Genomic DNA, 23,353 nt, shown 5'->3' with positions numbered 1-23,353 from the left:
TCTAGTGACCTTCATTAATCTTGGGCAAATTCCCTCGACTTCACACCCCGATGCATAATTATTGCATTAATAAGAAAAGCAGAACTGTATTAGTCGACTTGAGAAAATTCATACTATTGCTTTTTATTAAGATTTAAACTGGTAGTTTAGTGAATACTGTGAAATGCAAAACACACATTTTTGGGTGAACCGTTCCTTTAACGTATAACCAACATCTTTCAATACCCAGCCATCTTTCATGTTTCTCAGCAATTCCACGAGCCCAAAACTGGAGGACAGTCAGTGTGATAGATGAGAAAGCGGAGGAAAGGGTGAAGGGTTTGTCCTCTCAGCAGTGAGTCTGCCTCTTTGGCCTGACTTCACTCACATAGATCACCAACTATGAAAAGGTCCAGAATCTAGAAGAGGGGATCAGTTTTCCTTGAGCCTAACCACTTACCCAGCAGAGCTGACACACACACGATTCATGTCAGGGTTGTCACAGTAACCTGATCCTAAGGCCTCTTGACATGCAGCAGTCCGGTCCGGGCTCTCTCTGCCCATACACTCTGGCTTTAAAACAAAGGAATTGCTTCCACATGTTTCTAAAGGCTTTGGACTCTCGGGGTACAAATCTTCAGACTTGGGCCCTGCTCTGCCAGGACACTCCAATCTCCAAATCTCTCTGCAACACACACACACACACACACATCAAAACTGCCATCTAGTGTTGACTTTCAATATTACTTTAAAGGATTTTATAATTGATTTATAATCGTCACACCTGATCAAACATTGTTGCAGTGCTACATAACATTAAACTAATATGCTAAACATTTAATTTTTCTTCTGTTGTCTTAAATTCTAAAAGTGTATCTGTTTTTTACTTTACAGATACACACACACACTTTAGTTGATTCATAATTGCTTTTTCCATTTAAATTCTCCTGAAAAGCCTAAAATATAGCTACTATTAAATGGGAAGTTTCTTTGGCAACAGCTTTGCTTAGGCCTTTTGTCACAGATAGTCAAACCAAACAAATCTTATACCCTGTGCATTTGCGCCATACCGGCCTTGACACACTGGTCGGTCATTAAATTAATTAAAACATAATAATGAGGTGGACGGTTTTTTAAGCAGCAGACAGAAGCTTATTTGCATATACAGACCTAATGAGTGCACGGCAGCAGGTGCAAACACATGATAATTATCAGTAATGACAATCTCCTGTGACCATTTCCACTTTCGCTTAAGATTCATTTCTTAAAAGCCAGCACGAGCAATATCATATGCACGACGGTGAAAAAAACAGGCACAATAAAGATCTTGTCTGTATGATGCGTGTACATATTTGACTAAATATGGTGTGATTTAAATTTTTGGGTTTATTAATGCGTTTTTTAAGTTTTGTCATTTAGATAAATAGCAAAGGCACAATATGCAAGAGTCACGACTTAATTGTTTGTTTATAATTACTTTTTTATTTTTCCTGATGGGAGCTTATGTGTTTCCGCCACCTGGTGGTGATCGCACAAACTACAACTCAAAACGCAACCCACAGCTACAAGCACAATATTGGACAAATATCGCACCAACGTGCAATTTATTGCGACAAAAATAGCATGATGCATAGACACGACACACATAACTTACTGGTTGGAATATTTTTTTCTGACATTTTTTATGAAAGTGTGACTGAAGCTTGTAAAATGATTTACTATAAATAGCGTTATTCCATCAGTCATAAAAGACTGCTTTACAACATACAGTGACAAAAGCGTCACATGCAGGACGAAATATATTACTTGAACAATTAACGAAAGGAGTTTGATGGACCGTGAATAAAAACATTTATAAACAACTACTTTAAACACTTGTTTGACACTCGTTTGAAGCACGTTAATAAAATTATAGCGTTTAATGTGTTATTGTTATGATGAATCAACCAAAAAAAATGTAAAATTACAGTTTGCGGAATTCTGCCTTTCTACGGTACAGTGACGTAGTTGATCACGTGTGTACAGTAAGTCCGCCCACAAACAAACATGGCGACCCACAGTCGTTCTTTACAGGTCTGTCTTCTGGCTTTGAGAACGTATTTTAACATCCAAAGTAATTTGATCAAGCGTCTTTATGCCATTCAAAGAGAATGCCACGGACGACGTCTACGTTCGAGACAACAGGTGACGCATCACTTCATTCATTATCTTAACTGTAAACATTCAGGGATTCCAAGCGTCCTTGACAACGAGACATTTCCATCCATTGCAGTTTTACACGTGTAAATGGAAAGGATTTTTAATGTTACCCATTTTTGATATAAAAATAGGTGAATCTGAAGCAGTATATCCATGTAAACGTTCTACTCAGAAAACCAGTTATATTTTGGTTTCTTTTACAGATAGCTTTGGTGATCATGAGAAGACGAAGGGCTGTCATGTGGGCATATCCACGAGAGCAAAAATGGTGGGACAACGTCGTACCTGAATTCAGCCTAGCGCAGTTCATCCAGAACTTCAAAGTCTCGCGGAAGACCTTTGAATACATCTGCTGCCGTCTCAAGCACTTACTGCAAAAAAGAAACACTAATTTCCGTTTGTGTGTGCCTGTGAGGAAACGAATAGCCATCGCCCTCTGGAAGCTGGCCACCGGCAGCGAGTACAAAAGCGTGAGCCAGCTTTTTGGGGTTGGCTTGAGTACCGTCTTCAACTGCGTGCAGGACTTTTGCAATGCAGTGCTTAGAGTTCTTCTTCCGGCACACATCAAATTTCCAAATTCTAAAAAGCTGGTGGAGATGGCAGATGTCTTCGAAACCCGCTGGAGAGTGCCACAGTGCGTTGGCGTGATCGAAGGAAGCCACATCCCCATAATAGCACCCGAAGAGTACCCTCAGGACTACGTCAACAAAAAAGGGTGGCACTCAATAGTACTTCAGGCAGTCGTGGATGCAGATGGACTCTTCTGGGATTTATGCGTTGGCTATCCTGGCAGCGTGCACGAGGCGAAGATCCTGAGACGTTCTTATCTATGGGACAAGTTGAATGATGGACAGCTGTTGGGCCAAAACACAGTAAGCATCTCAGGTTGTGATGTTGGGCATTACCTGATTGGTGGCACAGAATACCCCCTGCAAAACTGGCTCATGAAGCCGTTTTTAGACACAGGGGACTTAACCCCACAGCAACAAAGGTGCAATTCCAGGTTGAGATGTGCACGGTCAGTCGTGGACGAGAGTTTTGAGAGGCTAAAGGCACGATGGAGGTGTCTCTTAAAAAGGAATGACTGTAAACTGGAGATGATAAAGAAGATGGTTATGACCTGCTGCGTGCTGCACAACATCTGTGAGAAACGTGGGGATGAATTCAGTGAGGACCTTTCAGCCATGCATGTGAACATGCAGCCCACTGTCCAGCCATTACATGATCATGGACAACCGGAAGGAACTGAAGTTCAATCTGCATTATTAGACCACTTTAACAGACAGGAGTGATCAATGCTTGCTTAATTAATAAATACTGAATAAATGGTGCAAACATAGTTAATGTTTCCATTGGTTTAATAGAAACAAATATATACAGTTGCAAATTGTTCAAAAGTGTGTGTAAAAGAAATTCTTTGTTTTAAAAAGTAAATCAGGATGAAGCTTTGAAAGTCTGAACTGAGGATGTCTGGTGGGGGTGGTGAGGGTGCGGGTACGCCATATCCTTCTAGGAGTAATCCACGAAGAACCAGGTCAAACAACCTTTAGTACCTGAAAGATGAATAGGAAACAGGAAAAACAGGAGCGTGTTAACATTGATCTAACAAGTAAAGAACACCTTTTAAATGAAGACATTGTTGGTTCAAATCTAGAAAACAGTTTACCTAAGATTGATGTTTTTTGGACCATGGTGGGTTTAGATAGGGAACTTGGACATATCTGGTTAGAGCCCTCATTTACTGCCATTATGTTCCTCCTGTTCTTCAGGAGATGGTGCTTAATTTTCACTCCGTGCGGACATATCCAAAGAAAGCTGTGGCAAAACATTCTCCCATAATGCATTTTGCGATACCAAATCGGCAAGCCGATTTGTTGAATGTGCAACACTGATTTGTTAGCAAAAGACCCCACCAAAAAAAGTGTATTAAGAATGTAGTTTGAATAGGGTTCATTTGGCTAACCAATTTGACTTTAAATGCAAAATGGTTTGTTCATTGCTTGTTTCCCTGCTGTCCCTCTATTACTGTGACCATGCGTTCCAGTAGTCCCAACATGGAATTTGTAGCTTCATCAATTTTATTGAGAATAGCTGTATTAAGTTCTTTGGCGTGCTCCATAAAGCGTTCATCAGATGCTTTTAAGTATTCCAGTAGCTCCTGGTTTGAATCTATTTTCCGAACTCTGGTCCTTTTTGGAGACCTTTTTGGTTGTGATTGAGAAGGGCTGAAGGACGGCTCAGCTTGGTCCAGCACTACATCAATTTCTGCGAAACAGTCTGTATGTAACATAACACAAGAAGAACATCATATGACAATTCAGATACATTTTGCCAGTCATACGTTGCTAGCTACAAACAAATTAAGTGATATCCGAGCTGCCTAACTCAACAGATAGCTGCGTACGAATAACATTAGAAAAGTGTGCAGGAACGATAATAATAAAACTGGAAACACTTACCAAGATCGGCCTCAGAGGACGTCAACGATTCAGTCTTCGTCTCGAGCATTGCCGTCGCTGAATTCAACGCCCCAGTCAGGTGGTGTTCCAGCACAGCATCCATGACATCGTACCTGGCTTTTTTATTGTTCTGTTCAATACTAAGATCGGTCTCAGAGGACGTCAAGGATTCAGTCTTCGTCTCAAGCATTGCCGTCGCTGAATTCAACGCCCCAGTCAGGTGGTGTTCCAGCACAGCATCCATGACATCATACCTGGCTTTTTTATTGTTCTGTTCAATGCTAGTTTTACTAGCATTTTCATTTGTTTTCTTAAGTTTTTTGAGTTTGTTTACAATTTGTAAGGCTGAACGACTGAAGCCAGCATCGGCCATCTTTTGGCTTATCTGATCATACACTTTCTTCTTTCGTTTAAAGCGCTGAAATTGCTCCTGGATCACCGTGGAAGACCATATAGCAAGCAGCATGCTTGTTTCCTCTGAAGACCACTGCTGCGCGATTTTGGGCTCGTACATTCTGCTGCCTACAATCAATCAAACAAACAAAAACATATGCTGCTCATTAAGTAGATGGGTAGCTGACAGGGTTGCACAATTCCGTCAAAAATAATTTTGCTGCATTGTGATTTGAGAAAAACATTTAACATTCCCTGTAACTGCTTGGATACAAAAAGTTAAAATGCCATTAAATAGGAATCCAGTTGCATATGAACTTAAAGACTTGATTTATTTTTGGTCTGTTTAGAGCGCTTTTCCACCATCGCGCCGAACCGTTCTAAGCACAGTCAGACACGGTTACAGTTGTGTTTACACGTGAGCCTGGTTCGACTCGGCACGATTACAAACTGTTCTCGGCTCGCAGTTTTCTTCACGGTTGTCCAACCGTGCTTATGAATGCGCACAGAGGCGTTATAGCTCAGTCTCTTGTGTTACCGAGGCAGCGCGTGACGCGTTTGTTTTTTACATAATAAAATTTCCATTATCAGCCCTGCGGTGGAAAACGTAACCATTTGCGTCCCGGCTGGCATGGATCGGCACGGAGTGGAACCATTAAGTAACGAGAACGATGGTGGAAAAGTGCTCCTGTCCAACTCCATTACTAAGAAACAATTTGATTAAACAACCGAATACCGTTGTATAATATGATGGCATAATTCACATTCACACGTCATTGGGGTCGATTTATGTTATGCCAATGAACTTTTATTGTGGCACAAATCCAAAGGAAGTCTTTCTGCGGTTTTAAATTTGATGTGGAACCCTAGCCGCGAGTCAAAAACGTCCTAACACCGCATTACATTACGTACAAATAACGTTAGAAATTACGTAGGAAAAATAAGTTTAACAAAATTGAACTTACCAAGCTCATCTGCAGAGGCTTGCGATTCAGCGTCGGTGTCAAGCATGGCCGTGGCTGAATTTAGCGCTCCAGTCAACCGACTCGCTGGTCGGTGTCCCAACACAGACTCCAAAACTCCATAGTTTACGCGTTTATTGCTGCTTTTACTAGATTTCATCTTTTGGTCCCTGTACTCCTTTCTTAGCTTTTTCAATTTGTTTGTGACTTGCTCTGTTGAACGCCTGAAGCCGCCGTTCAACATCTCTTGGCGAATCTCGTCGTATACTCGGTTCCTCGTCCTCGGGTGCTTCGAGTTTAATTTCTCCTGGATCTCCATGGAAGACCATATCGCAAGCAAAACATTAGTCTCTTCGCAAGACCACGGTGCATTTTTGTTTTCAGACATTTTTGTTTATTTCTTCAATTAGCCAGCATTGACGTACACTACAGTGGTACAGCTAGCCAGACTATTATTTTGAAAACGTTTCCTGGTGACGACACATTATCCCGCCTCCCGCTGTTGATTGGTTCCTTGTGCAAGATGGACAGCGGAGATGCCTTTGTGGTTTAATAGTTGAAGGATATCTACATCTTTTTTCTTTCAACATATTATTTTTGGAATGTTCAATATTTGCAGTCTACTGCGTAAAATGTTTTTTTTGTTAACGATGAGCCAATAAATTGTTTCTTATTTTGAATAAACACTACAACTACACTAACGTGTGTTATAACAATAATGTTTTTCCTTCGACGGTCGTTGTTTATTTGGGGAGGAGGTCCTAGCAACATTAACAAAAAATCTATTACATTGCCCGAGAGAGAGAAAGAGAAAGAGAGAGAGAGAGAGCTGTCAGGGCATTTTATACCAAGTAGCCTACTAAGAATATAAACTTCATCTGCGTTTTTTTTGAGCAGCCTCCAATAGCATCTGGCTCAATAGCATCTGGCTGCAGACAAGATGCACTGTCAGACACATGCACGCTCAGCCGCGCATGCGCACTCGTCACATGCACGCTCAGCCGCACATGCGCACTCGTCACATGCACGCTCTAACGTGGTGAACTGTAAGATTCTATTAATAAAATGTAAAGGTTACTGCTTTTTAAGAGTACCGTGAATACTGGTGGTTCAGGTCAAGGCCAGGTATTTATTATAATTATAGCTGAAATACATTACTGAACATCTACACTAATAATGAAAATACATTACTAAATAAAACCTTTTCTTGTACACGTATTCTTCCGGCCTAAAATTATAAACAAACACACATATATACATAAATGACTCATTCTACAATAAAAATGTGCTTGTTAATCAATGGTTTAATGATAAAGTTTTATTATGTAGACATACTATATATATATATATATATATATATATAAAGAGCAGGACGGCTCACATCTGTTTTTTTGCGAAATAGAGGCTTCCATATCAGTTTTCAATGCATATGTGGCATAAAATCATAACACAAAACAAAAAATTGACAACCCTGTTCAATTTTGTACTCGACAAAAGACTCTAAGATCCATTTTGTCCACCACATTCTCTAAAAATGTTTGCATGTCCTGCATAAAAACAAACATCAGAGGCTCTACACTATCATGTTCTATGAAATGTGTACTGAAGAACTGTTCAAAGGCCTCTGCAGCTTCATCATCCTCCATGAACTGAGCCAAGAAGATTCCCAGAGAGTCAGTTGTGATCAGAAGGTTGCTGGTTCAAATCTCAGTGCCAGAAGGTCATGACTGAAGTGCCCTTGAGCAAGGCACCTAACCCCTGATTGCTCTGCAGTAATGTGCCACTGTAAAAAAATAAAAAATTACTTGTAAGTCGCTTTGGATAAAAGCGTCTGCCAAATGAATAAATGTAATGTAAATGTTCACCAAGCACCACTGACTGGCAGTTTTAAGATCCGTCATGACACGTTCATGACACGCTCCTAAGAAACAACAATGTAGAAGATGATAAATAAAAATATGCTGAACAATAATGGCCACAACCTCTCTAACAAAACCTACTTTTCGTGGAGACTGAATCATCTGCTTCTCAGATGAAAAGATTGGTTTCATCTACCTAAAAAGCAAATATTAATTTTAGTTACCTTTAGGACTACCTTTTTAAGGTTACTGGTACTTTTCCTGAGGAGTTACCTGAGAAGTTACCTGTCCGTCAAAATGCTCTTCCTGTAAGGGGAGAAAATACAGCCCATGTTTACCAAGTTAGTCATGACAACATGCCATTCTTTACCTTATGATTAGTCTATGCTTGTACCTGAGAGATTTATTTCAACTTACGTTTTGCAACCTAAATACAGGCTGCTGATCACCTCTCAGGAAGGCTTTGGACTCCTCTGTATAGTGGGCAAACAATTTTCCATGCCTGGAAAATAGTGATTGAATGTTAGATGATTCCTTTCTCATAAAAGCTTTAAATATTCAAAATACAAACAATTCCATACCGGTCCAGTCCAAAGTTCTCCATTAACATGACGCACGACCATTTCCTCAGCTCTACCATGTCCTGCTGCTCAAAACATAAAAGTCAATGCCCTTTGTCTCAAAAAAACTTATTGAAAACTGTACTAATACTTACAATTGTGTAGTCAAATGGGGCATCCAGCACAATGTTCAATGCAGACTATGAATGAAAGAGATGTCAGTATTATGGCAAAACAATATAATATTAACTACAAACATAATGTACTTACCATCAACATAAACACACCACAGTCGTTGCCATATGATTGTACTGGAAAACCCTTAAATATAATGAAAGGAGGGAATAAGCAAAATTTCATAGAAAGATAGATACATAAGACTTAAAGAGATGGATGGGATAGATAAATGGACGATAGGATACAATTTAGATGGATAGATTTGAATAGACAGACAGATATATGGATGGATAGATAGCAAACCTTTCAGTTCATTTGACGGCTTTTAACCTATGTGCAATGCCCCTGTCAAAAATGCAAAAAACAAATACGTAAATAATAATTGCTGTGTAGAAATATAAGGCTGTACAAGCTTATACTGTATGCACAAGGTTATTGAATATATAAATAATCCGAATCATCTGAATATTTCGTTTTCAAGCAACGCTACAAATTAATTTTAGATAACGTTAGTTCTTCAATAAATTACTGTATGAAGAACAGGTATCGTTACTCAAGTATCATAGATGCGATAGATCTGGTATCATTATGAGGATTAAGTTAGTTTTCGAAAACATCATCTTATATATTAAAACAATACTTTTACATCTATCTAATACTGTATGAATGAAATCAATATACTTACAACACTCGTCTGATAATGTTAAAGAACGTTTTCGATTACATGTCAAATAATTATAACACTTTTACTTCGACTTAATCTTGTTCGAATTGAATATAGTTAAAACAACACTTTCACTTCGACTTAATATTGTATGAGAATAAATAAATTGAATATTGAATAAATATACTTACAATTGGCCTGTAGGTCCATTTGATTCACAAACGTGTCTAACAGTGCATTTGTTGGAGTGCGCATGCGCTGCTGAGACTGCATGTGTCGGAGTGCGCATGCGCCGCTGACAGTGCATCTGGCCTGAGAGTGCATCTGGTCTGCAGCCAGACCCTTCTCGCAGCCTTACTTAAAACACATCTCAAGTTATTTGGTCATGATGTGGAAATCACTTGCCACTAGGTGGCGGTAAATAACTGTTTGTTATCTTACGATGGCGCAACATTCATCACAAAACAAACTGTTTGTTTCGTCTAGTAGTTGAATAAACCAGTGATGTTCTATAGAAGGTCTTATATCTTAACGGTTATTTATTTATAACTCCACAGATTTGATTTACCTTGCAGAGGGGACAAACATAAACCCATCTGTAAAATTATAATTGTATTTTGTTTAGCAATGATGTATTTTTGTCATTGTCTGTGCATTGCACATAGAGTAATGCTCTTAAGACTTATGTGGACAGGTGGATGGATTTTGGTTCAGAGATTTTGTTCAGGATTACGAGCACATCCACAACTAATCTTTCTCTGTAACGCCAGAGACAGTTCTGTAACGCCAGAGACCGCTCTAACATAGTTACATTAATGCCATTATTGTTGTGAGATTACTGTTTTAAGCTTTGGGTGGCAGTTCATTGATGTGCTGGAGAAGGTTTGATGAATTGGCCCTTTGCTCTGTTCTGGTATCGAGGGACACTGTGGATCTCTCTTGATGTCAATCTGTTGTCACACTGAAATGAATGACTGGGGCATAAATGTTAAGGACACACACATGATGACATGACAGGCTTGAATTCAACAGCACATAATGTGAAATTATATTCACACATCGTAGGAAAGAAAAACACCTCCAACCTCCAACACCTGTGAGCAGTGGTGAGTCGTTCCTATAGTTTATATAGATCTTGTATTGTTTCAGAGGCCAATAAAATCCTGTCAAAAATAAAGAGAATAATTCAGCTCTGGGCTGTTAATGATATACTGTACTGGATGAGGACAGCCAGAGTGACCGAGTGGCCTTTAAAATGAAATGACAGTGACACAGATGTTCAGATAAAGCCATGACGATTTTCTCTTTAAAGAGCACAGAATATTCTAAAAAAGCAAATCTTTACAGCAAACTGAAATAAATGCAATGAAATCATATTTTTAAGTGGCGCTTGCTCAATCCTCAACAGTTGAAGTAAATCAAAATCAAAACAAAATGTCACAGGAACAAGAATAGAATTTATTTGAGAAAATTGAATTAATTCAATTTAATTCACAGCTTTACAGGAAATGCATATTTATTAGGTGATATAAGAAAATACAGATACATTTAAGGTTACATTTAAATACATTTATTATTTAAAGTTTGCAAAATGATGTGGATTTTAAAGCAATGATAAAGTGATTTTTGAGATTACCATATTTGTAGTTTGTCAGTTTTGTATGATGACGTCATCAAGAGGTCATCTGAAGTCTTCATAAGAGTCTGGACGTAAACTGGAGCGGTTTCAATGATCTCTAGTTTCCTCAGGATGGGCAGCCGAGGTAGAAACAGATAAACAGATGAAAAATGGTCAGCGTAGCTGATGTTCTTAACATTTCATGCAAAGATATCATTAACATGTAATCTGATCGAGACACGTTATGTGAAAGTTTGACTAAAGAGATGTGTCTTTACGTTATATTCAACTGGAAAAGTGTCCCAGACAGGTGCCAGAAGTGAAAACGCTTTACCGCCTTAAGTGGATGTGACTAGAAGGACTACCAAAGAGCACGAGGAGTTATGTGATCTTAATGAGCGAGATGGACTGTAGCGTGTTAGAAGTTCGGCATCCTGAAAAAGGGTTCATGCGAATAAATGGGAGATGGAAACGCATTTGCCGAATAAATTCCTCCAAAAAGTAATTTAACTGGCTAGTCAGGTTACGCCATCTCATACTGCAGAGGACTGATCTTGTTACACAGCATTAGAAACGTTGTTATGGTAATTCTTAAATGCCCGAGCATGTATTTCCTAAACAGCAGGTATCCACTAAAGCACTGCATTTATTGTGTTTCGTAATCGTCTGCTTGCACAAGTATTATTATATATGAAAATTATTATAATCAGTGACTTCTCTTACATTTCTTACTGTTTCTATCACCTTTACACATATTTGCACAAAGATTTTGAACTTTGATAAATATGAGATTATCTTTACATGACCGTTTCCATTTACTTTTTTATGTGCATTTTCAAAACAACCAAATTGTTGGATAGAAAAGATATTGCAAATTCCTTTACTTCTCACCACCACACTAACTTCCCGGATCTGTCACACCCTCCAACCACTTGGAATTTTGAAATTAAGCACCGGTTCAGATCATATTTATCTGACCGATATTAGTTTGTTCAATTAAATGGGGAATCATCAAATCAAATGCCAGTAAACTATGGATAACCTCAAGGATCGTGTTAGGACACTTGCTATTCTCTATATACATGCTGCCCCTAGGTAACATTATTGGAAAACATGGAATTAGTTTTCATAGCTATGAAAATTATACTAAATTATACAGGTACTGGTCATATAATTAGAATATCATCAAAAATTTGTTTTATTTCACTTATTCCATTCAAAACGTGAAACACAGACTGATATATTTCAAATGTTTATTTCTTTTAATTTTGATGATTATAACTGACAACTAAGAAAAATCCCAAATTCACTTTCTCAGAAAATTAGAATATAGACCAATACAACGAAAGGAGTTTTAGAAATCTTGGCCAACTGAAAAGTATGAACATGTACAGCACTCAATACTTAGTTGGGGCTCCTTTTGCCTGAATTACTGCAGCAATGCGGCGTGGCATGGAGTCGATCAGTCTGTGGCACTGCTCAGGTGTTATGAGAGCCCAGGATGCTCTGATAGTGGCGTTCAGCTATTCTGCATTGTTGAGTCTGGCATATCGCATCTTCCTCTTCACAATACCATCTAGATTTCCTATGGGGTTAAGGTGAGGCAAGTTTGCTGGCCAATTAAGAACAGGGATACCATGGTCCTTAAACCAGGTACTGGTTGCTTTGGCACAGTGTGCAGGTGCCAAGTCCTGTTGGAAAATGAAATGTGCATCTCCATAAAGTTGGTCAGCAGCAGGAAGCATTAAGTGCTCTAAAACTTCCTGGTATACGGCTGCGTTGACCTTGGACCTCAGAAAACACAGTGGACCAACACAAGCAGATGACACAACTGATGAAAGTAAATTTTGCATTTCCTTTGGAAATCAGGGTCCCAGAGTCTGGAGGAAGAGAGGAGAGGCTCACAATCCACGTTGCTTGAGGTCCAGTGTAAAATTTCCACAGTCCACAATGGTTTGGGGTGCAATGTCATCTGCTGGTGTTGGTCCACTGTGTTTTCTGAGGTCCAAGGTCAACGCAGCCGTATACCAGGAAGCTTTAGAGCACTTCATGTTTCCTGCTGCTGACCCACTTTATGGAGATGCACGTTTCATTTTCCAACAGGACTTTGCACCTGCACACTGTGCCAAAGGACCATGGTATCCCTGTTCTTTATCGGCCAGCAAACTCACCTGACCTTTACTCCATAGAAAATCTAGATGGTATTGTGAAGAGGAAGATGCGATATGCCAGACTCAACAATGCAGAAGAGCTGAATGCCACTATCAGAGCAACCTGGGCTCTCATAACACCTGACCAGCACCTGTACATATCATCTAGACCGGACGAAACCTCAAAATGTATATTCATGATTTTCCCAAATGAAGTAATAAATATCAGTGAACAATTTAACATATTGGGCCCTATTGTACACCCGGTGCAATGCAAGTTTCTTCTCAATGCAGTTCTCATTTGCCCGTCCTGCCCGCGTTGTTTAAATAGCAAATGCATTTGCACTCATTTTTTGCACCCATGGCCGTGTTGGTCTAAAAAAGAGGTGTGCTCAGGCCCATTGTTGCTATTTTGAGTAACTAAAATTATTATATTATAATATTCGATTTCTTGTTATTTAAAAAGAGCGCGTTAGTAGAAAATGCTAAGATGATAAGACAAGAATCATAATCGCGATGATTTTAAGAAATAGCACTTCTGAACAACTGTAAAGGAAAGAAGTGCGCTGTGGATTTATACTAAAAGAAAAGAGAGGATCCTTGCAAAATCAAATGCGGCACAATAATCGTTTACCACGATTATTTAGTTTTTGTAATTGATGAAGGATAAATTTGACGATTATGATTAATTTTCGATTAAGTGCACAGCCCTACCTCGGTGTTACCTGGGACAGCAACCTGTCTTTAGAAAACGTGGAACAAACGCCACAAAAACAGCCTTCTTCCATCTTCGAATATTCTGCAGTTTGGTAATGTTTCTTTGTAATTCTGATGCAGAAAAAAGATTTCATGCATTTATGACTTAAATACTTGATTATTGTAAGGCACTACTTAGTGGTTGTCCTGCTTCAACATTAAACCAGTTACAGTAAGTTCTAAATACACCTGCTAGAGTTCTTACAAGGTTGAGAATATTTGACCACATAACACCAATTCTATCAGCACTATACCGGCTACCGATTAAATACCGTATATACTATAAAGTACTTCTAATTACCTACTGTATAAAGCATTAAACAGATTAGCTTAGAGATTCTATCACTCTACAAGCCATTACGCTCACTATGATCAGGGGGTAGAGCTTTCTCATATAGATCAATAATAGGTTAAACTATCTAAATTTGCCCCAACACTTTTAGAGTAGTGGTGCCACCTCTGCTTGTGAGTAATCCTAAAACCTTATTTTTTGCTTTGTGCGAGGGGTATAAACCACAGCTGAAGCAGATGCAAAGACAATAAAAAAGTTAAACACAAACAAAACAAACCTATCACAGTACCTCAAACCAAGCATGGTCAACGATGTTTCTCAGATGGAACATATCCTCCCTTACTGGCAAGGGGTTCAGGATAACCCCGCTAGGAAAAGGCCACGTTTTGCATGATTATTGTGTCAAACAACCTTAAGTTTGTACTGAAAAAACTATGATGATGTTTCCAACTGAACATGACACAAGCTACTTACAATGTTGATATATATAATCCTAAATATAGGATTTATATCATCCTGAGGAGGTCTGGTAAGAGCCTGATTATAGTCTTCCCTGCAACTTTCAACGCCGTCTGATCAACAAAACAACAATTTGGATTTGTGTAAACATTCATCCTGAACAGAACTGTGCTATAATACATTTAGAGGTTAAGATAGATCAAGCACTAAAGTAGAGGACACTGGCTACATTAACGTTTGAAGAGGATCGAGTGAGATATCATAAAGATGGGTACAAAAAAAAGTAAAAAGAATCCAACCTTCAAGCAATCCTTCACGCAGGTCCCTACAATGACGGCTCCAAAACCCCCGTCATCCCCTATTCTGTCAATCTCAGACTGTCGGCCATTGCTTTCAACTAAAAGAGAAGTGCAGCAGACATGAATCACCAAACATAAGCAATACTTAAATAAACACAATTTAACAATATTTATCAAATATATTTGTATTAAGGTAGGCGGGACGAGAGCCGGTCTTGTATCACAGAGGAGATCGGGAGCATAAGAGGACGAGCGACCGGACCGCCAATTATGGAAGGGCACTCACTTTCAGTTGTCACATTGGGATCCTCATCATCCTCCATACTCTTGTGACTGAGTAAAATTAAAGGCAAAGGCGGGATTTGAACATCCCCGTCATCACAGACGTCAGATCCAGAATCATCTGGATACTGAATGACATCATCGCTCCCAGAGTAGACAGGAATCTGTAGGCCCTCTGCGGGATCTTTGTCCTGAAATATACAGTAATGCAAGTATTGTCTAAATACATGATATGCAAGTATTGTCTAAATACATGAAACTGACACATATTGACTTGCCAACTTCAGATTTGAGAAAAAAAAAACACAAGAAAAAAAAAACCCTTTTTGCTGCCTGTCAGGTGTTCTAAAACGAGCTGATCAGATGCTAAGGAAGCTGAAACAAAAACCCACTTGCACAGTACCTTAAACCATTCATGGTCAAGGATCTTCTCCAGGTGGATCCGCTCATCTGGATTCGGCTCCAGACAGGCTTGAATCAAATCGCAGCATTCTGTGCAAAAAAAATGTAAACAGTAAATTAATTTCAATGTTGTAATTGATTGTGTTTTTCAAAAGTTCTGAATCACAGTTGCCCTGATGAAGATCGCACCTTTAGTCAAGCCGTCTTTTCTCCATGTCTTCTCTTCAAACTGGCACAGGTCAGTGGCGGTGGGATAATCCCGGCACAACATGGAAAACAACAGTACGCCCAGTGCGTACACCGTCGCCGGCTCGCAATGGTACTCGCCTGTTTTAGTGAATTCAGGGTAAACGCCAGCTATAATGCCTGTAGAAAAGTATGCAACAATGTGACGTCTCAAAACTGCGCAAAGACACTATCTGAAAATATCATCTTTGTATTTATGTGTAAATGACTGTTTATAAAGTACAGTGATAAAACATACCTAAATACTCCGTGTAAGCAGATGATTTACGCAGTTCACTGCCCCCAAAGTCGATCAATTTGACCTCCAGCGTGTTCGGGTTAATCAGGAGGTTTGCGATACTTAAGTCTCTATGGAAAACCCTCCGTTTCAAGCAGATTTCAGAGGCTTCGGTCGCTTGCCACAAGATAGCCTTCGCTATGTTCTCAGTGAGGTTTCCTCCACTGCGATTCACAAAACTCATCACGTCCTCGCAGGGAGAAGGGTACTCTAGGATAATGACTAAGAAACCACAAAGATCCTGCCAGTCCAGAAGCTCGATGATCACAGGAACATGTTCTCCAGTGGTGGCAAGCAAATGAAGTCCAATCTCTTGAGGGACGCGTTCAGGATAACCCGGCTAGAAGAAAGACCATTTTTAGAATGATTACAGAATTAACAAACATGGATTTAGTTCAGTCTCAAACACACATTATACAATTGCATAATAACACTAGCTACTTACAATCTTGATATAGCCATCGTTGACTGACTCTGTCTTCTTAATGACTTTTATTGCCACCTGATCAACAAAATCAACAATCGATTTGTGTAAGCATTCATCCTGAACAGAACTGTGCTATAATACATTTACAACATTAAAGAGGATGTTTGATCAGCTTTCGAAAGATAAAAAAAAAAAGAGAGTAAAAACATCAAACCTTCAAGTCATCCGCATCACAGGTCCCTTCATAGACGTACCCAAAACTGCCTTTACCCAGCATTCTGCAGATCTTATACAAGCAACCATTGACTTCCACTAAAAGAGAAGTACAGCAGACATGAATCCCCCAACATAAGCAATACTTAAATAAACACAATTTAACAATGATTGTTTAACTAGGAAAATACATTATTGTTATAACCTGAATATTGTTGCTTAATATGTTACACATACACACATGCATATTACAGAAACAGAATGTGTATATTGCACTTAATCTTTGTGTGAATAAAACATCTATTGACCAATCAGAATCAATGACTCAAACTATATCATGTTGGAATTAGTGAAGTTAACTCACTATAAAATGTCTTGTTGGGATCCTCATCATCCTCCTGCATCTCCTGACTGAGTAAAATTAAAGGCAAAGGCGGGATTAGATCCCCCCCATCATCAATCAAGTCAAACCCAGGATCATCTGCAGACTGAATATCATCATCGCTCCCGGAGTGGACTGGAGTCTGAAGGCCATCTGCAGGATCTTCCATCTGAAATAAACAGTAATATAAGTGGTGTACTGTCTAAATATAAGATATTGACACCTATTGAATTGCTAACTTCCAGATTTTAAAATAAACCAACATCTAAAAACAATATTAAAAACCATTTTCAATAACTAGCCTCTATAGTGGACGTGCATGTGGATCGTGCTCTGGAAACCAAATGGTGACAAATACTAAAGCCATTTTTTTATAAAGCACAGAGTGAGATGAGCACACGACATAAGAAAAACTATTTGCTGAGTAGTTACTGTAAGTACCTTAAAGTCATCCTGATCACTGGTCCCTGCAAATCCGGCAGCTAGAAAAGCAGCTTTAACCAGCGGTGGATTGGGAATTAAAATTGGCTGTGGCATTCTTGACCAACACAGGTTTCTGTTCGCGTGTCCAATCCGTCCGTCTGTCTGCATTTGCGGTTTGGCCCATGGCCAACAACACCGGCGCTCGCGGCCAAAAAACAAACTGGCCCACCGGGAAACTTCCAGGTCCTCCCGATTAGTCAAACCGTACTTTGCTTTACCAAACATTTCATCCGTCTCATACATGCCGAAGTTGAGCCCTGTCAATAGAAAACACCAAGCATTAGCAAAAATGAATCCAAAGTATTTTAACAATATTTGTCCTTGTTGAAGATAGAAATGACCAAAATTGTGTTGGTGTACATTGTGTTCTGTTGGTAAAACTAACCGAGACCGAACACACTGGGATTCTCATTATACTCCAGCTGGATGTCCAAATCCCGGTCCAACTCTCCAGCGACTGGATTCTGAACGGCATCATTGTTCGGCTCCAAATCAAACAACATGGGGAAAAGGGGGTGACACAAAGTGGTGAACATATGATGTTTCTGGAACTCTGGAGTGACATCCTGTCCTAAAATGTCATCTGTAGAGGAGAACAAGATCAAATACATGTAATAATGAACATCTACATTATTTATCGACTCGATTGATAGCAGGATATTGTCAAATGTCAGGAGATATCTACAGAACACATTTTAATGAGTCAAATGAATTAACAGATTCATGTGTCGAGAATCTATGTTCAAACGTTAAGGGTCACTTGAGCAACAGATTTATTTTGACCTTGTATAGCTTTAGATGAAACGGCAAATACAAACATAGGCCAGACTTAATTTAACGTTTAAAAGCATCTAACTGGGAACGAAAAAGTATTTATAAGTGAGTTGACGCTAAACATTTGAAAGCAATTGTACATAAAGTGATGATATGATTTGCTGTCATCCTGACCTGCAAGCCGTCTCCAAAAACTCTTGTTCTTCATCTTTCCGTCCGTTTTACAGCTCACAGGTGAGAGATCTGTATTCGCGGTCGTACTTTGTTTGTACACCCCGCTCCGATCTTCAAAGCTGTCATGTTGGACGAACTTGTCCGTCTTTTGACCCATTTTCACTTTTAGTCAACAGCAGTAAGTCGCAGAATGAGCCAAACGACTGGCTTCAGCCTCTATTTAAAAGCTTAGATAGACCGCTCAGAAATCCCCGTTATACGTCATAGTCGAAGGTTTCATTGTTTATATTTGAAAGTGGGTGAGTAGACAAACGTGACTGCCAGTTGTTGTGTTGTTTAAGTAGTGATGGGGCCTTTCCATACGAGCTTCATGAAGCTTAGAAACCCGTGTCGAATCGGTTTTATCGAATCGGTGCTTCGAAGCGCGTATCAAACTTGATACGTCACGTGATTTGTAGGATGTTGTGGTATAAGTTACCATGGAGATTTACACGTTGCAGCTAGCCTGCTCCGGAGCAGGCTAACAACCAGGCTAAGATTAATCCTAGTGATTTATCGGCTAGTTCCTGCCTAAATCCTACTAGATATTAATGTGTTTTAGTCACTTCTAAAATACTAGATATACAATCATTCATATAAGTATGCGTACTGTTATTTTAGTTATTATTGAAAACTGCTGTTCATTTCACTGTCAGAGGTTTGATGAATATATATATATTGTGACAAGCATCCTGAGATCAGATCAGCGTTGCCCTGGAAACGAACAAGGAGCACCTGTTTCACCTCGTCACAGGCTGATCGTGCACAGCTGCGGGGAATCAGAAGAGCAGCTCATAAGCCGCTGACTCAGGAGGAAAGGGGAGAGGTGAACTCTCTGAGAGCAGGACTAACTTTGTCTTCTGCCCTTTTGCAGAGAGCAGCGTGTAGTCCGATCAGCGCCACCACGAGCACTGCACGGTTACCCCACTCAGGACACGAGGGAACTCAGGAGAGCACTTGGGAGAACCACAGCCACCGGGAGGACGGATCGTCTTCATCACCACACTTGGGAGGAAGAAGCCGTGGACACCACCAACGGTGGTCACCACCGCCCCCTGGAGGGAAAGGCCGTGATTTCCCCATCACCACATACCTTTAATAAATCCACCCTTCGGGGAATCTTGATTTTTTGAGCTCTCCTTCTCGTGTGATCCTTCCACCCTGCTACACTGGTGGAGAATGCGGGCATAGGACTGGAAGGAAAACCGACGAGTGCATCCCTGAACAATACAGATCTATATATATTATTATAATTTTTTTTTCTCTCTTCTCTGGACAGGCGGACGCTCCTCCCCCATCATGGAAGAACTTCTTCAACGACTGACGGAGGTTAGCATCCGCCAGCAACAGATCTCTGAGCACCTAGCCTCTCGACAGAGTCAGACCGAGCAGGAGCTCAGTGCCAGGCACACCTCTCCCGCTCGTCGGCTACCCATACCTGACCCACGATCTCAAGTCACGCAGTTGCTCCCCAAATTGACGGCACACGATGACATAGAGGCCTTCCTCCAAATGTTCGAAACTACAGCGGTGAGGGAAGGCTGGGAGAGTGAAGAATGGGCTCAGCTGTTGGCACCTCTCCTCACGGGGGAGACGCAAAGAGCGTACTTCAGTCTTCCCACCGCGGCTGCAAACTCCTACACAGAGCTAAAGAGAGAGATCCTAGCCCGGGTGGGGCTTTCTCCCGTCTGCGCGGCCCAACACTTCCACAACTGGGAATACAAGCCCCGTCTCCCAGCCCGAATTCAGGCCGCCGAGTTATCCCGCCTCGCCCAACACTGGCTGTTGGAAGGAGAACCCACAGCGTCTCAGGTAGCGGAGCGTGTCGTGATCGACCGAATGCTCAGAGTCCTTCCTCGCTCGCACCGTCATGCTGTTGGGATGCGAAACCCGGGGACTGTCGCAGAACTGGTAGAAGCCATGGAGCTGGCGGATGCTGCCCAATATCGAGAGGCGGGGGAGCGAGCGCCGCCATTTCCCCGGAGGGTGGTCCAGGAGCAACGCTCGCCGGAGGGCACCTTCCGATCAGTTAGCAGGCCGGGGTTTCCCACCATACGGGATGAACCCATGCCAACGGAAGTCTCAACGCCTCCGGCTCGAACGTGGCTGGCAGGCTGCATTGTCCATCACGACATTCCTGCAAGGGCACCAAAAGTGCAGGTGAGGATAAATGGCCGCCCAATGACCGCCTTGCTGGACTCCGGCAGTGCGGTCAGTTTGGTCCAGGCCCACCTCCTCTCACCCCGCAACGAGTCTCGGGCGGCGATACCCATCACATGCGTACATGGAGACACCAGACAGGTCCCGGTCCGAAGGGTAACTATCTCGGCTGAACCCGGCACCTGGCCGGTGGAGGTGGGCCTTATGAAGGACCTGCCGATTCCGGTGCTTCTGGGGAGAGATTGGCCCGGATTTGACCGCCTGCTGACCGCCGCCGTGCAGCCTGCCAACATCAAGGGCAGCCGCCGACACAGGAATCCAGGAAAAGGAACCCGTCGACGCCCGGCCCTGCTGGTTCCGGACAGCGGGAGAGAGGGTGAGTCCCCTCCTAACCATAACCTCTTCTTTGATGTGTTTCAGCAAGTCACGAGCGGGGGCTCATTTGCCAGAGAACAACGAGAAGATGACCGACTGAAGCACTGTTGGACCCAAGTGAAGAGGATAGACGGGAAAGAGACGCAACCTGGCCCCCATCCCCTCCCGCACTTCATTGTCCAAAACGGCCTGCTATACTGTGTCGCTCAGCGGAGGGGGGAGGAGAAAACATTACTGGTAGTTCCTAGGTCCAAAACGTAGATGGTGTTGGAACTGGCGCATTCACATCCATTAGCTGGCCACCTTGGAGCCGCCAATACCACCCAACGCATCAGGGATCGGTTCCATTGGCCTGGATTGGATGCCGACGTGAAGGGATTCTGTCAGGCCTGCCCCACGTGCCAGAAAACATCTCCCAATACTCCTCCCCCCAGCCCGTTGATTCCGCTACCCATCATAGGGGTGCCCTTCGAGCGCATCGGGATGGATCTGGTAGGGCCGTTGCCTAAGTCGGCCCGGGGTCACGAACACATCCTGGTCATCGTCGACTATGCCACCCGGTACCCGGAAGCTGCGGAAAGCCACCGCCAAGGCCATCGCTCAGGAGCTATTCGTGTTGTCCAGTCGGGTTGGCATACCCACAGAGATCCTGACGGACCAGGGGACCCCGTTTATGTCCCGGCTAATGGCTGACCTCTGTAAGATCCTGAAGGTAAAACAGCTGAGGACCTCCGTATACCACCCACAGACAGATGGCCTGGTCGAACGCTTCAACAAAACTCTGAAACAGATGCTGCGACGGGTGGCAGCAGACGACAAGCGAGACTGGGACCTCATGCTCCCCTATGTCCTGTTCGGTATACGTGAGGTCCCCCAAGCTTCTACTGGTTTCACTCCCTTTGAGCTCCTCTTTGGACGGCAACCCCGGGGACTACTGGATGTCGCAAGGGAAGCCTGGGAACAGAAACCTTCTCCTCACCGCTCTGTAATAGAGCATGTTAAGACGATGAGAGAACGTATTGACAGGGTCATGCCATTAGTCCGGGAGCATCTCAGTAAGGCCCAGCAGGCCCAGCAAAGACTGTACAATCGGGCTGCCCAGCCTCGGGAGTTCCAGACGGGCGACAGAGTGATGGTCCTGGTACCCAATTCGGCCTGCAAATTCCTGGCGAGCTGGCAGGGACCATTTACAGTAGTCGAAAAGATCGGTCCAGTGACTTACCGGATAAGACAACCAGGAAAGAGGAAGGCGGAGCAACTTTACCATATTAACCTCCTCAAGAAATGGAAGGGAACCAGAGACCAACTCGTCGCCCTTACCACCACGGACCCCGTTGTGGTGGATATCGACCCCCACCTCTCACCCATGCAGAAGACCGAGCTGCGGCACCTGGTCGGTCAGTTCCAGGATGTGTTCTCCACGGATCCTGGGCAGACCCGCGTGGTACAGCACGAGATCCGGACAGCACCAGGAGTCATAGTACGCCAACGACCCTACCGGATCCCAGAGGCTCGTCGGCAGGCTATTGAGATGGAGATCCAACAGATGCTGAAGTTAGGGGTAATTGAACCATCCCGCAGCCCGTGGTCCAGCCCTATAGTAATGGTTCCGAAACCAGATGGCACCCTCCGTTTCTGCAATGACTTCAGACGCCTCAACGAAGTCTCAGAGTTCGACGGATACCCAATGCCTCGGGTGGATGAGCTTCTGGATCGTCTGGGGAAGGCCCGTTATATCTCCACGCTGGATCTCACTAAGGGGTACTGGCAAGTGCCGCTTTCGGAGGCGGCCAAGCCAAAGACCGCTTTCAGCACTCCTAACGGCCACTGGCAGTACCGAACCCTCCCCTTCGGACTGCATGGGGCCCCAGCCACCTTCCAACGGATGATGGACATCCTGCTGAGGCCCCATCAGTCCTACGCTGCAGCCTACATCGATGACGTAGTCATTCACTCAGAGCATTGGGAGGAGCACCTGGACCGGTTGCGGAGGGTGCTGACCGAACTGCGTAGGGCTGGACTCACCGCCAACCCCCGAAAATGTCACCTGGGTCTATCAGAGGCGAAATACCTAGGGTTCGAGGTGGGACGTGGACTAATTCGGCCCCAGGAAAAAAAAGTGGAGGCGGTTCGAAATGCCCCGGTACCTACGACAAAGACCCAGGTACGAGCCTTTCTGGGGTTGGCGGGGTATTATCGTTGCTTTATCCCGAACTTTTCCTCTCTAGCCGCCCCCCTGACAGACCTGACCAGGAAGGGGCAGCCGGACATCGTAAGGTGGACTCCCGAAGCC

General features: G+C 42.5%; 2 protein-coding genes across 3 annotated transcripts; one reads left to right on the top strand and one right to left on the bottom strand.

The window, feature by feature from the left end:
* The first annotated feature begins 1,969 nt into the window (after positions 1 to 1,969).
* LOC306896974 (uncharacterized protein) lies at positions 1,970 to 5,345 on the top strand. Of its 2 annotated transcripts, XM_079461388.1 has the most exons (3): positions 2,018 to 2,163; positions 2,382 to 3,050; positions 5,054 to 5,345. In XM_079461388.1, exons 1-3 carry the CDS (start codon positions 2,026 to 2,028, stop codon positions 5,057 to 5,059), a joined length of 813 nt encoding a protein of 270 aa, XP_079317514.1. In that variant the 5' UTR covers positions 2,018 to 2,025; the 3' UTR covers positions 5,060 to 5,345. The 2 variants fall into 2 exon arrangements, with proteins under 2 accessions (XP_079317513.1, XP_079317514.1); XM_079461387.1 differs by lacking the exon at positions 5,054 to 5,345 and having other exon boundaries at positions 1,970 to 2,163; positions 2,382 to 3,627.
* On the bottom strand, positions 3,521 to 6,514 carry LOC306896975 (uncharacterized protein). The gene is made up of 4 exons (XM_079461389.1): positions 5,996 to 6,514; positions 4,638 to 5,159; positions 3,845 to 4,455; positions 3,521 to 3,731 (listed from the first exon to the last, which is right to left on the bottom strand). The coding sequence occupies exons 1-3, from the start codon at positions 6,378 to 6,380 to the stop codon at positions 4,172 to 4,174; spliced, it is 1,191 nt and encodes a 396-aa protein (XP_079317515.1). The 5' UTR covers positions 6,381 to 6,514; the 3' UTR covers positions 3,521 to 3,731; positions 3,845 to 4,171.
* Between the last annotated feature and the right edge of the window lie 16,839 nt (positions 6,515 to 23,353).

This window comes from Barbatula barbatula (genome assembly GCF_947034865.1).
Source record: "Barbatula barbatula genome assembly, chromosome: 7".
In the NCBI taxonomy this organism is placed as follows: domain Eukaryota; kingdom Metazoa; phylum Chordata; class Actinopteri; order Cypriniformes; family Nemacheilidae; genus Barbatula; species Barbatula barbatula.
The sequence above is the reverse complement of the archived record's forward strand: the minus strand, read 5'-3'. Positions and strand labels throughout refer to the sequence as shown.